This window comes from Strongyloides ratti (assembly GCF_001040885.1).
Source record: "Strongyloides ratti genome assembly S_ratti_ED321, chromosome : 1".
Classification (NCBI taxonomy): Eukaryota; Metazoa; Nematoda; class Chromadorea; order Rhabditida; family Strongyloididae; genus Strongyloides; species Strongyloides ratti.
In genome coordinates, this window is record NC_037307.1 from 9,027,734 (window position 1) to 9,042,069 (window position 14,336).

The 14,336-nt window shown below is 20.3% G+C and overlaps 6 protein-coding genes across 6 annotated transcripts; 3 read left to right on the forward strand and 3 right to left on the reverse strand.

The window, feature by feature from the left end:
• Nucleotides 1–8: 8 nt before the first annotated feature.
• SRAE_1000282050 (Hypothetical protein) lies at nucleotides 9–490 on the reverse strand (the record flags this gene model as incomplete). Its single annotated transcript, XM_024649942.1, has 3 exons — nucleotides 9–35; nucleotides 240–305; nucleotides 341–490. The coding sequence occupies 3 exons, from the start codon at nucleotides 488–490 to the stop codon at nucleotides 9–11; spliced, it is 243 nt and encodes an 80-aa protein (XP_024503768.1).
• A 1,488-nt stretch (nucleotides 491–1,978) lies between these two features.
• On the reverse strand, nucleotides 1,979–3,580 carry SRAE_1000282100 (Aspartyl-tRNA synthetase; the record flags this gene model as incomplete). The annotated part of the gene is made up of 1 exon (XM_024649943.1): nucleotides 1,979–3,580. The coding sequence occupies one exon, from the start codon at nucleotides 3,578–3,580 to the stop codon at nucleotides 1,979–1,981; it is 1,602 nt and encodes a 533-aa protein (XP_024503769.1).
• A 253-nt stretch (nucleotides 3,581–3,833) lies between these two features.
• SRAE_1000282200 (Hypothetical protein) lies at nucleotides 3,834–4,631 on the forward strand (the record flags this gene model as incomplete). Its single annotated transcript, XM_024649944.1, has 2 exons — nucleotides 3,834–4,328; nucleotides 4,380–4,631. The coding sequence occupies 2 exons, from the start codon at nucleotides 3,834–3,836 to the stop codon at nucleotides 4,629–4,631; spliced, it is 747 nt and encodes a 248-aa protein (XP_024503770.1).
• A 165-nt stretch (nucleotides 4,632–4,796) lies between these two features.
• Nucleotides 4,797–5,583, forward strand: SRAE_1000282300 (Hypothetical protein; the record flags this gene model as incomplete). The annotated part of the gene is made up of 3 exons (XM_024649945.1): nucleotides 4,797–4,935; nucleotides 4,986–5,399; nucleotides 5,444–5,583. The coding sequence occupies 3 exons, from the start codon at nucleotides 4,797–4,799 to the stop codon at nucleotides 5,581–5,583; spliced, it is 693 nt and encodes a 230-aa protein (XP_024503771.1).
• Nucleotides 5,584–5,728: 145 nt separating this feature from the next.
• On the reverse strand, nucleotides 5,729–6,535 carry SRAE_1000282400 (Extracellular superoxide dismutase [Cu-Zn]; the record flags this gene model as incomplete). The annotated part of the gene is made up of 3 exons (XM_024649946.1): nucleotides 5,729–5,923; nucleotides 5,975–6,261; nucleotides 6,436–6,535. 3 exons carry the CDS (start codon nucleotides 6,533–6,535, stop codon nucleotides 5,729–5,731), a joined length of 582 nt encoding a protein of 193 aa, XP_024503772.1.
• Nucleotides 6,536–11,548: 5,013 nt separating this feature from the next.
• SRAE_1000282500 (Protein-tyrosine phosphatase, receptor/non-receptor type domain and Protein-tyrosine/Dual specificity phosphatase domain and Protein-tyrosine phosphatase, catalytic domain-containing protein) lies at nucleotides 11,549–12,649 on the forward strand (the record flags this gene model as incomplete). Its single annotated transcript, XM_024649947.1, has 2 exons — nucleotides 11,549–11,614; nucleotides 11,663–12,649. The coding sequence occupies 2 exons, from the start codon at nucleotides 11,549–11,551 to the stop codon at nucleotides 12,647–12,649; spliced, it is 1,053 nt and encodes a 350-aa protein (XP_024503773.1).
• Between the last annotated feature and the right edge of the window lie 1,687 nt (nucleotides 12,650–14,336).

The window sequence follows — 14,336 nt, forward strand, 5'->3', positions numbered from 1 at the left end:
TTATCATTTTAATTTGGTTTACTACTTTTAGTTATCTAATAAATGATAATAATAATAAAAATAGTATAGTAAAATTTTTAGATAAAAAAAATAAAAATGTCTAGGTTTAAAAAAAAAAAATTTTTTTTTTGTATAGTTTTATCACTAATTATTAAAAAAAATAAACAAAAAAAAATGTTATTAAAAGACATTTAATAATGTTAGTCTGAATTAATGAGTCCTGAACGTTTATTCTTTACAGAATCATCAATGAAAATTTTGGTATGTGGTCCAAGTTTTGATCCAAGATTATGTTTGTATCCCCACTAAAAATATAAATTAATTTTTAAAAATAAATTACCTCTTCAAATTTAGTGACATCATCTCCTTTCAAAATACAACAGTAATTAAGAATAAAGAATGAAAATATAAATAAGAATAGTGCAAAGATAGCAGCACATACTACAGGTCCCAAAAGATCAAATAAATGAAATTCTTGTTTCAAATCCATTACCATTATAGATCTAAATCAAGGCAAAAAAAAAATAAAAAATTTATGAGTAAAGAAATTTAACAAAGAAATAAATGAAAAGAGATAACAAATTGTAAAGATGGTGTAAAAAAATAATGAAGTTATATATGTGCTAAAACTAAAAAAAATACATTAAAATGAGATTGATGATAATTTGAAATTAAAAATATAAGAAAAAAAAATAAAACAATTGAAAGTTTGTTCTAACAAATGTTACTTATTTGAAAAGTTTATAATTAGTTTGTCAAAGTTTGTTTATACTAAATAAAACAATTAAATAGAAAATTAAATTTTTGTCATTTGATAAAGTTAACAAAAAATTTTAACACAAAAGAAAGTAATAAAAATATTATCATATTTAAAGTATATTATTATTCAAGTTTCTAAAGAAGAAATATTAAAAGATTAAAAGCATGAAGTATAATATTTCAATTTTAAATAATTTCTATTTATAAAAGTAGAAAGATAAAATGCATCTTATATAATAAAGAGTTAAAATTATTACCATTTATTGAAGAAGATTACTTTTAAAAAATTTCATATATGTAGTAAAAAAATTTTTATAATTATAAGTATATACATTATTAAATAGTTATAATATTAAAAAAAAAAAAAGATAAACAATTGTCGGTTTATATAAAATAAAAATTAGTAGCTTGTATATAATTTTAAGATGCTATAGTATTCTCCAACTATAAACATTTATTGATACATAAATGATAGCACTGTTTGTACAATTTCTTCTTTATCATTTATCTATTATAAGCAAAAAAATTTTAGTACCATATTAATAATTTGTATCTAATAATGATACTATATTCTTTGATAAATTCTCGAGAAAAAAGAAAAATGAATATAGGTAAAAAGTTATTTGAAAAATGATAATACTTTACCAGTATCATAGGTTATTATAATTAATCTGAAATTAATATTTTATTTTTAGTGTCATAGAAATAAGAATTTCTCAAATAGGTATAATTAAATTTTTATTTAAAAAATATTTCATAAACAAAAACTTTTTTTTTATTAATTAATAATTTAATTTAAATGTTTTCAAGGTAAAAATAAATAAGTTAAAAATTGTTAGTTACTAATTTAATTTTATTTCTTTTTATAAAATTATTTTTATATAAAAATAGTTTTATAAAAATAAAAGATTTATATATAATTGAGACAATTACAAATTTATTTTTGTTGGAAAAAAAAACTTTTTTTTAATTGTTTACAATATTGTAGTATGAATTCAATTGTTTTATGTACTTTCAAATATAAAAAAGGATTAAATTTGCACTTTATCTATCCAAACAATAAAGAATAGGATTATTAGTAAAAACTTAAATAGATGTATAATAATAAATTATATACATATTGCCAAAATTTATAGGATTAGAAAAATATATATACAACATTTATTAAACTTAAATATATAATAATATAGGGATATTATAATTAAAGTTTATAATTATTTTAAGGTGAAACTCTTTTAGGATCTCTTGGGAACATTGAAGCAAGTCTTATATTATGAAGACCCAAGAATAACATAGCTACACGTTCTAATCCAATACCACCACCACCATGAGGTGGACATCCATACTTAAAAGCATCAATATAAGCTTGAATTTTTGTTATATCAATTTCATGATGTTTTGCTCTTTCTGTTAAAAGTGTTGGATCATGAATTCTTTGAGCTCCAGATAAAATTTCTTCTCCTCTCATAAACATGTCATAACTATTTGATATTGATGGATTGGTTGCAGAAGGCATTGTATAGAAAGGACGAATAGCTAAAGGAAATTTATCAAGAATGTAGAAATCAGTATCATATTTTTCTTTGACAAGACGACCAAGAAGTTTTTCATTTGGTGTTGAAAGATCTTCTTCATCTCCAATTTCTACACCAGCTTCACGAAGCATAGCAACTCCTTCACTATATTCTAAGATAAGAGGTTTTTCAGAAAATTTGAATGGTGCTGCAGGATATTGTTTGTTGACTGTCTCTATTTCAGAAGCAAAATTATTTTGAAGATCTTTAAAAATAGATGTTAATGTCTGTCCAATAACTTCTAAAACTTCATGATAATCAAATTTAAATGCCATTTCTAAGTCAAGACCAATAAATTCTGTCATATGTCTATGTGTATTAGAATCTTCAGCTCTAAATACAGGTCCAATTGTAAAAACTTTATCAAAATCAGCAGCAATAGCCATTTGTTTGTATAATTGTGGAGATTGAGCAAGATATGCTGATCCTTTAAAATAAGAAACAGTAAAAACATTAGCACCACCTTCACTTGCTGCAGGTATAATTTTTGGTACCTGAATTTCAACAAATCCCTTCTCTGTCAATATATTTCTAAATGAATTCACAATAGCAGCTTGAATTGTAAAAATAGCTTGACTTGTTGCAGTTCTAAGATCAATAACTCTATTATCAAGTCTTGTATCTAAATTAACAGTCGATAATTCATTGTTATCATCTTGTTTTCTTGAAGCATCATCAATTTGAAGAGGTAATCTTGGTTCAGCTAAAGAAACAACAAAAAATTGTTTAATATTTATTTCAACATCCTTTTGTGTACAGGATTGAATTTCTTGAGGTACAGTTGAAACTTCTCCAAATATATCAATAATAGATTCTTTTGGTACTGAATCAACAAATTTAATCATTTGTTTTGAAATTTTTTCACCAACAAACATTAAAGCTTGAATAGAGTGTATACGTTGGCGAATAACAAGAAAAGCAGTTTTTCCTTTAACACGTGAATTGTGAAGACGACCACGAATCCAAACATTTTGTTTATCAAGGCTTGAATTAATGTTTTTAACTTCTGTAAAAGTAATATCTTTTTTATCACCAGATTGAATTAATCCATATGATCCATATAAACCTTCAGATACATCAATAGTCAAATCTTTATTTTCATTTCCTTCTTGTTGATTTTCATTACCAGAATTTTTATTTTTAGCTTCAGCTTTTTTTGCTGCACGTGCCAACTTATTAAGTTCTTTTTTTGACAATTTCTTTTCACCTTCCTGTCCTTCTATAGGTTGTTGATTATCATTAGTCATTTTTTATGTTTCTAAAAAATATAAATAAAATATTAAATGATAATAATTATTTCAAAATAATAAAAATATATAATCTATTATGGAAAATAATTGGGAATGATAATAATTAAAAAAGCATTGTAAATAAAGCTGCGGCCTTAGAATTAAGTGTACATTGTTGATTTAAAAAAAACAAACTACTATTATTATTTTTTTAAAATTATTGTATCTTTATTTATTTAATTAAAGTTTAAAAGAAAAAAAAATTAAAAAAATGGAACAGACACCATTTATGGAGATATCTGATTTTGATTGGAGTACCATTGATTTATCAAAACCAGCTCATACTGCTGAAGAATACCTTAAGCAAGGAATTGTAATAAGAGAAAGCATTCCAAAAGTTGTTAAAGCAGAACTAAATGAAGATATGATTGAAAAAGTAGATATTCCATTATTTAGACTTGGAAATAATCTTCCAAAATTTGATTTTTTACCAACATGTAAATGGGTTTCAGCTCAGTTAAGAATGTTCATGAGTCAACGTATCAAATATTTAACATTTTGTAAAGATGATAAAATAACATATTTTAATGAAAATATTATATTTCCAAAGGAAGTCAAAGATTGGATATATTTTTGTATTGGTGAAAAAATTAATAATATTGATGTAGATGAAACTTTACAATTAAAATCTGTAAATCCATCTCCAAGTCTATTAAAAGATATGGATACAAAAGATAAAAATTTATGCATTTATTCATTAACTGAAGTAAGTTAAAATATATTTAAAAAAAAATTTTTATTTTGTCTTAATTTTTAGTATTTACAGTCAACAGATAAACCAGTAGAAAAAGTTTTTTTATGGATTTATTGTTTACTTTTGTCATTAGCTTTACCATTATCTCCAAATACCACATCAACATTAAGGATATTATCTAAAAGATGTCACTATCTTCGATCAAAATTGACACCATCTACTGGTAGAAAATTAATATCTACTTACTCCATGATTATTGCAATAATTGGAAATTGCTATAGTCAAAAAGATTTGGCTGATTATAAATTACAATAAAATTTTGTATGTTATCTTTATCTTTTATTAGGTCATCATTGAAATCTTCCTTTAATTGAATAAAATAATTTTTCCGCTCAGAAAGACTTAAACATATAAATATATTTTAAGTTGTCATATATTACTGTATATATTTGTATAAATTTTAAAATAAAATTATTATAGATGACTTCTTTTTGTTATTTTTTTAAATTATCTTACATTTTTATACTATTATCATTTGTATGGTGTGATATAAATGTTATCTATCAGACAGATCCTAGGACTGGAATGATTTTTGAAGTTCCATTACCAGCTACATATAGTAAGTAATTTTATTTTAATAAATAATAAAATAATTAATTATTAATTTAGTTACACCAGTGAAAGGATTAGCAACATTTTATAACTCATCAACTCCAGGTTTTCATAATGGTAATATTCAAGGAGTGGTAGCATTTTTTCAGGCAAATTTTCCAAATAATCAAGCTGTAGTTGTTGATTGTCAATTAGATTTTCCAGATTATATGAATAGTAAAGCATTTTCATTAGAAATACTTTTGAATGGTGATTTAGATTCAGAGTATTGTAAAAATGGAATGCGTTTTGCTGATCCATTAGTAATTAAAATACCAAGAGGTGAAAAATATTATGTTGGTGCTAGAAAAAGAAATGATATTTCAATAATAAATCATAATGATAGTATTATTGGAAGAGTCTTAAGAATAACATGTGTTGGTTGTGAAGAAAGTCAAAGAATTTTAGGATGTGCTTTAATTGGACGTGTTGGTAAGTTATATTTATTATTAATACTTATAATATATTTTTTTAAGATGATGAAGTATATATAGAAAAAGATCCACAATTTATTGATAATCAAGTACATTTACAACAACAACTTTTAAGAACACAAAAACAACTACCACATAAGATGATTAGAAAGAACCATCGTAAATTGCTTGTCTTAGCTTAATCTAACATTATCTCTAAATCTTTTTTCTATTTAATAATATTGTATTTAATTATTTTAATAAATAAAAGTTTGTTTGTTTATTTTTTTTTTTATTTATTATATACATTTTTATTACAATATAAATAAAATATTATTATTATTATTATTAAAAGTCATTAAGAAATTTAGCTGCATACCTTCCTATAATACCACAAGCAATAGGTCTTCCAACATTACCATCTTTTGAACTATTTGGAGATGAAATCATTCCACCATCATCAGGATTTTCAAAGATAACTAATCCTCTACCAAATACATTATTTCTATCAAAAAGTGTTACTTTATCATTCCATTGATCAAACTAAAATATTAATAAAAAAAAAAATTAATTATATATACTATTTTAGATTACCTTTCCATCAATAATGTTACCTAGTGTTCCTACTTTATGTGCTGGAAATCGAATACCAATATGAGTTTGTATATTATCAGGATTAAATTCATTACCCATACTATCACAACCTCTTGTTAAATTACCCCACTCTCTAATTTGAATACCAAAACTTTTACCACTTGGAAGACCATTTATCTTAACTTTAATATGTGTCTGAGCATCAGCACTATACTCCTGGGAAAAAGTACCAAATCCATAGATTGAACCATCAGGACTGGTTACTTTAGCAACAGCTTTTAATAATTCTATAATATTTACAAAGATTAAATCTTTATTTTTATAAAAAAAAAAAAATTTTGATGTGTGTATATAGAAAAAATATATATATTATAAAAATAAGTATAGTGGTTAATGGTGAAATATACAATAATATAATATTGTGTTATTGTGTATGCTTTTTTTTTTTTATTTTTTTTTACCTCTTTGTCGTCCATTTTCGAAAGCATCTAATAAATAAAGATTTCCAATTATTGATGATAATAATAAGAAAGAGGAAAATGGAAAATATATTTTCATCATTAATAAATATATATATTATTTTTTTATTTAAGATAATATTAATTATATCTAATACTACTATATAAAATGATGGTAGAATATAGTAGAAGAAATGACAATATGATAAAAGAAATATTTTTAAAAACAATTTTTAACCTTATTGTCAAAAGTTAATGTTTTAAAAATGTTATATTAAATGTTATATTTTTAGTAGAATATAATGTATATTTAATATTAAAATAATTAGGTTACCAAAAGGTAAAATTATTACTTTGATGATTGTTATCTTAAAATTGGATAAATATATAATATATATATTTAGTTTATATATAAGTATTTAATTTCTAAAATCATTCAGCCTCATTAAAATGTAAAATATATATCAAAAGATAGTAATTATATTTTAAGTAGTTTTAATATAAAAAAAAATAATAAAAAGGGTCAGAAAAATATTTTTTTTTAAAGAAACTCTCTTTTTTTTTTGAATATAGAAATTAAAAATTAATAGAAATATTTTATTTTAATATTTATAAAGAAAAATAATGTTATAAATAAGTTATTACTATTATTATTATTTATATTATATACAATAATAATTTATAATGTTTTTATAAAATATTAAATAAAAAAAAAAATCCTTGAAATTAGAAAATTTTATTTTTTATTAATAAACTTTTAATAAGTGATTATTTTAGTTAAAAAAAAATTAGGTAAACATTTTATAATATAATGTGAATAGTGATGAATATATCATTTTAGTTTAAATATTTGTCAATTTAAATATTATATATATATATATATTATTTGTGTGTGTCTATTATATTTTCATTCAATTTGGTATGGGTTTTTTTTTTATATGTTGAATATTATTTGTGTATATTAAAAATTAACTATAAAAAAAGAAGATATTTTTAGTATATAAAGTTCTTTATATATATTTCTTTTTGTTAATGTTTATCTATAGTTTATTATTCGATAAGAATCATATATTATTTTTTTTTACTATAAAAAAAAATAGATTGCTACATTTTAATTTTTAAAAATTGTTTTTATTATAAATGGGTTTATGGGAGAGAGAGAGAGTATGTGTCTTGTAACGGAAGAAATACTTTAGACATAAATTAAGTTAATTAGAAATAAATTTTAACTATTTATTGTTTAAGTCAATAAAAAATTTTATTCCAATATATATATATATTCCATACTATATGTTATCATTTACCATTATTTATATTTAAATGTTTTTTAATTTTAATATATATATACTTAATTTTTTAAAATTAATTATATTTATTTTTTTTTTTTTGACTATATTGTTTTAATAGAAATTTAGTTAAAATTTTTCTCTAATAAATATTAAATTTAATTTATTTATCTACATGTTATGTAATATATATATTATTATAAATAAAAAAAAAAATAGTATTCATTGCTTTTATAAATATAAAAATGAAAGTGCTCTAAAGTATTATATCACAATTCTTGATAATAATCTTTTTTATATACCTTGATTTATATCTATATTATTAAAATAAAATATATATTTAAAATGTTTAATATATTTTTGAAATGATGCGTGAGCTAAAAACTATTAAAACTCTTGATTTTTATAAAAGAATATATCTTTGAAGGGGCATTAAAAATGTATATATATATATAAATAAAATTGATAGGTATTTTGTAGTGGTTAAGATGAGGGGTAACAAAAGAAAAATATTTAAGAAAAAGAGTATAATATGAATGATAAAGATTAAAAGAATAATGAAAAAGAAAAGTAAAAGAGAGAGAGAGAGAGAAAAATTTTAATATATATATATTTTATACCTCCATTAATCATCCACCTCCAATCAACCTGCAATATACTTAGAAATTTTGAAAGAAAAGAGTGATAGATAGTATATTGATATGAACAATTATTTTTGATTTTTAAATTTTTATCAATTTTCATTTTAGTTTAAGAATATTATATATATACCTGATAAAATATATACATCATTTTCTTTTCTCTTAATCCATATTATTTCCTTCTTCTTAAACATTCAATTTCTTCCTCTTTTTTTTTTTTTTTTTTTTCTTATCTCTTGACACCATTTTTTTTTTTGTGCCTTCTCATCATTCTAATTGGTTTTTGGTTAAAAATTAAAAATTATACTTTTATAAAGATAGTAGTAAATTTGATAGATATTTTCTTAAATTAATTTTACTTTTTTCCCTTATCTTTTCTTTTTTCCATGTCATTGATATAGGGTAATTATCTCTTCTCTTTCTATATATTATTTTTCTTCTCATTAACTGGTAAAAATGGCTTGGTTAATCATTTTAAGTAAAAAGTTATCAGTAAAATAATAATAAAAACGCCTTCATAAAATTTTTGGTTCTCTTATTAGGATGGAAAAATGTTACAATATTTATGGAAAAGACATGATAAAGAGTAACATTTTTAAGAATGTATATTATATTAAAATATTTAGTGATAACTTATCAAAAGATTATACATTATTCTTTATCACCTAAAATGTAAGAGAGAGATAGATAGATAGATAATTCTAGAAAAAGGAATAACCATTTGGATTTCTTTTTTCTATACTCTCTTTAAATTTTTTAGTTTCATACTTTTATTTTAAAATAGATTCTTTTATTTTGTATAGTATAAAAGTACAGATAATATAGCATAAATTTACAGTTCAAAGATCAAGTTCCCCTTTGTATGAATAATAATTTTTAATATCATGTATTAAGGAAAAATCCATAAAAAAAAATCTTCATTTTTTTTTTATTTTGATAAATCTTTAACATTATCAGGAAACGGTTCCTAAAAATGATTATAATATACATTTTCATCATTGAATAAATTCATACTATTATAAAATTTTATGATACTTGTTAACAACTTACAACAAGTTAATAATACATAATTTTTTGTTATATTTACCATCTAAATATATATACTAAAGAGTTAATTTGTTTATTTAAAAATGTTTCTTTTACTAAACAAACTTTAACTACTTTTTTTTTTATTTTTGAGTTGTATTTCATTAACAAAAAAAAAATTTTTTTTAAATATACTTTCCTTTTTGATAATTCTTTTCTTTAGTTGTTAAATAAAAAAAATACACCATATTATTTTAAATTTACATTTAGTAAGTATATAGTTTGTTTTATAAAGTAAAGGATAATTAAGTTATTTTTTTAGTTTATTAGTGATATTAAAAATTATATATATGCATATATATATATTTATACATATGTAATTTGTATATAAAAATTTATTAGATGAAATATGAATATTTTAAGTGTTTTGCACTTTTTTTTTTTATAATTAATCCATCCTAGATATAAGTACATGAGGGGAATTTATAAATATTTAAAAACCGATTTCTTAATGTATAATCACAAAAATCATATAATAATATGGTAAAATTTTAATTTACAACATTAGTTTCATTTTTTTTTTTCCACAAAAATATTTCCCCCACTGATTGTATTTTAATGAAGGTGGAAAAGAATATAATTTTTACTATTAAATTTTTGTGTACTTTTATACTCAAATATATATTTATTGTCTCTCTCTCTCTTTATCATTTAACTATTTTTATAAAAATTTAATGTACTTTTATAGAAATAAATCTTAAAAAGGTTTTTTTTTTTAAAAAAAAAAAGTACATTTTTAAAAATTATCTCTCTTCCTATTGTATTGATGAAGAGATGGGGGAAAAAAGAAATATGTATAAAATAAGATAGATTGATGTAATGTATGATAAAAATATTTGATTCAAATTTATTTTTACATATTTGACATATTCAAGTTATAAAAAATTAAAATTTTATCACAACTATTAATATTACGCTTTTTTTTTTAAGGTTAAAAAAAAATGTAAAGCATTTTGTGGTAATTTAAAATTATGATTAATGGAATATAATGATGTTTAATATTACTTTAAAATACTATATTTTAATATTTAGTTTGTAGTATATAATTTTTAGAATTGATAAAGATTTTAGTTATTATTTCTTGTTCTCTCTATCTCCTTTTTTGACATTTATAATAAAAGAGAGAGAGTACTTATTATAATATATATATATAATTCGGTGATAAATTTATCCACTAACAAATATATATTATTATTATATATATATATATAATCATTTTATGTTTGAAATGTTAATTTTTAACATATAACATTTCCTCAATTGGAAGAAAAAATTATATAATATTATAATAAAATTGAAGTTTAAAAAAAAAAAAAAACTTATATGAGGAAAGTTGTTAAATATATCTTAATTTTTTTTTTCTTTCTAAATATAATTCTTAAAAACTAATCTTCTATTTTATCTTTAAATATAATTATATTTTTCTTTTTAATAAGTATAGTTTAGTTTAGATTTTTAAATCATCTTTTTTGTTAAAAAAAAAAGAAAGTATAGAGAAGAAAAATTTGTATATATTTATAAATTTAGAAAAATAAATATATAATATCTATATTTGTTTAAAGAAATAGTTTTTATTAATATTCTTACTCAAGTTACAGGGAGTAAATTTATAGAAAGTATAAAATGTCCGTAGTAAATTGAAGTCCAAAAATACCTATTGATAAGTGGGGATTGTTGTTTAACACAAATTTAGTTGATATTTAAAAAAAAAAAAAAGATGATTGTTGAGTAATTGTATTACATTCTTCTTTTTTTAACATCTTTAACACTAAAAATTATTCATTTGTAATTTTATTTAAAAGAAGGGGAAAGGTTGGTGTGTGTATGTGTGGGGTCAAAATACAATAATAATATGTTTATTTTTGTTTTAAAAATATACAATCAATCGTCTTTTATTATAATTTGTTAAGATTTTTTATTTTTATCATTATTAAAATAATTAAATTTTAGATTTTCTTTATTCAATTTTTTTTTTTTTACTATTTCTTTTTTTTTTATTTATTTTATTTTAATTTGTTGAATTAATAATTGGGTAACTTTATTTTGATTTGAAGGAGAAGAGTATAGTGAATGTATTAAAAAAAAAAAGAGAAATAAGTAAGAATGGGAAATCAAAATACAACTCCACAAAAAGAGGAAATAGCTAATGGAAGAAGTGTTAAAATAAAAGTAAGTTATTGATCATTGATTATTAATTAAATATTTTTTTTTTGTTAGAAAACAGAAAAAAATAGCAATAATTGGGCAAAGAAAACAACAAAAAAAAGTTATGAAGATTTAATTAATGAGTATAAATTAATAAAAGGATATAACTCGCCTGACATGGGATTGAATACTCATAAAGGGCAGTCAACTGGAAATAGATATAGAGATATACCATTACTAGAAAGTACAAGAGTTATTTTAAAAAATAGAAAAGAGGAAGAAAATTATATTCATGCAAATTGGATAGAAATTGATGAGAATCAAAAATTTATTTGTACACAAGGACCAATGTCATCAACAGTTGATGATTTTTGGGAGATGATATTTGAAGAAAAAGCATTTTCAATATTAATGTTATGTGGTATATGTGAGGAAGGTTATGTTAAATGTAGTGAATATTGGCCGCAAGAAGTTAATACTTCTAAAGTAATTGGTCCATTTAAAATTGAAAATTTAAGTGTTTCACTTAGTGCTAAACCAAAAATGACAACAACACTTCTTAGGGTAACTAAAAATGGAGAAAGTCACACATTGAAACATTATCAATATTTGGAATGGCCAGATGTTGGTACACCAAGAAATGATCTCATATTTCCATTTAAACTTCTTGACATGGCTACAGATATTCAGTTAAATCATAATAATAATCATCATCAAAAATTATTATCATCAAATGATCTTACAAAATTACCAGGTCCAGTTGTGATACATTGTTCAGCTGGAATTGGAAGAACAGGAACACTAATTGGTTTATACTTAGCTAGGCATCATCTTCAAACAAAAAATACTGAATTAAAGATGATTGATTTAGTTAAAAATTTAAGAAATCAACGTGCTTTTTGTATACAAAATGCACAACAATATATTTATATGCATGCTTCTTTATTAAAATACCTTTTGGATCAAGGGTGGATTGAAGAAAATACGAGTTACACAAAATGGTTAGAAGTAATTGAAAAAGAAATGGAAGTAGAACAAACAAGAAAAGAATGTTATTGATAATGATATAATTATTTTAAGTAAACAAATAAAATATTTATCAAATATTATTTATCTATATAATATTTTTCCATTTAAAATTTAATTTTTTTTTTATTTTTAAATAAGAAGGGTATATTAAAAAATATATATATATTAAATAGAAATGATTTATAAAAAAAAAATGATATTAATATATTATAAAAATTTATGATTTAATATATAAAAAAACTTTGATTATAATAAATATCAATCATTATTATAATTATTTTATTTTTTTAAATTCCATACATTATAATGATTAAAAAATAGTTATTTTTAATACTATTAACAAAGTGTTTTTGTAAAATGAGGAAATTTCTAATGAAAAAAAAAATTTTTTTTATTGTTTGTTAAATTAGTAGAAATGATAAACCCACGCAAATTTAGATTACACTTGTCTTATTGCATAAATAATTTTTGTCTCAACTTTCTGTTATCATATATATTTTTTTAAGAAATAAAATAAGTATCTTTTTAAAAAAAAAGAATTTTAAAATATATACATTTTGATTGAAAAGATAATTTTTATTTTTAATAATATGGCAAAGTATTATTTTGTAATGATAAATGAAAAGATGAGATGATATCAAAATTTGTAGAACAATTTAAATTAAGAGGAAAAGTTTAATTTTTTTTTTATTATTATAAGGTGAACAGTCATATTATTTTTATATAATTTATCTGATTTAAATTTCTTCTTTATTTTTTTTTCTTTAATATATATTAGTTGAAAAATATTAATAGATTGATTATTATATATAAAATTACTAACAATTTTATTAACAAGAAAAGAAGTATTATTTATATAATATATTTTAAGTAAATTATATAAATAAAAGATAAGTTTACCTCTGCAAAAATAAGTATATATATATTAACATATAATTTTGTTATATATATATATATATATATATATAAAATAATGATAAAATGAATAAGGAGAGTAAGAGAAAAACGTTAAACAAATTATTATTGATAAATAAAATAAATTTTAAATGATGAAAGTGGAGAAGGAGATATGTTAAAGTATATAGTCTGATCTTGTAAAAATAGAGTAACATTTAAGATTATAAGAAACAGTTAACTCATTTACTCCTACTCTTCATCATGTCATATGGAGATTATATATATATATACATAAATTTTTGATATACTTTTAAACATTTTTCTTTTTCACCATTTTTTTGATTAAAAAAAAAAAATAATATCTTTATATTATATTTTTAAAAATATGTTTGTTAAAAGACATTTTGAAGTAATATGTAGGATAAAAATTTTGTTACGTAAAAAAGTTATAATAAAAATAGTTATCTTCTAACATTGGGATAATTTATTTTTCTTATAATATAACATTTGATTGAAAATTATGTTTATGTAAGAGATTTTATAGAAAGGCGATGTATAATATTGATAATAATTATTTCAATCTTTATTACTCTTTTTTTTTTCTGAAAATAAGATTTTTCAAAATTAATTAGATATATTTTTTAATACACCCATTTTTCATTTAGAAGATATCTGTTTTTTTTTTCTACTATTATCCTACCAAGTATCCATCATAAATATTTTAATTTTGTATAAATAGGAAAGATGAATGTATAAATGATATAATATATTTATTTTCACTTACTCAATATTTACATTTTATTTTTGGAAGATATTTTGT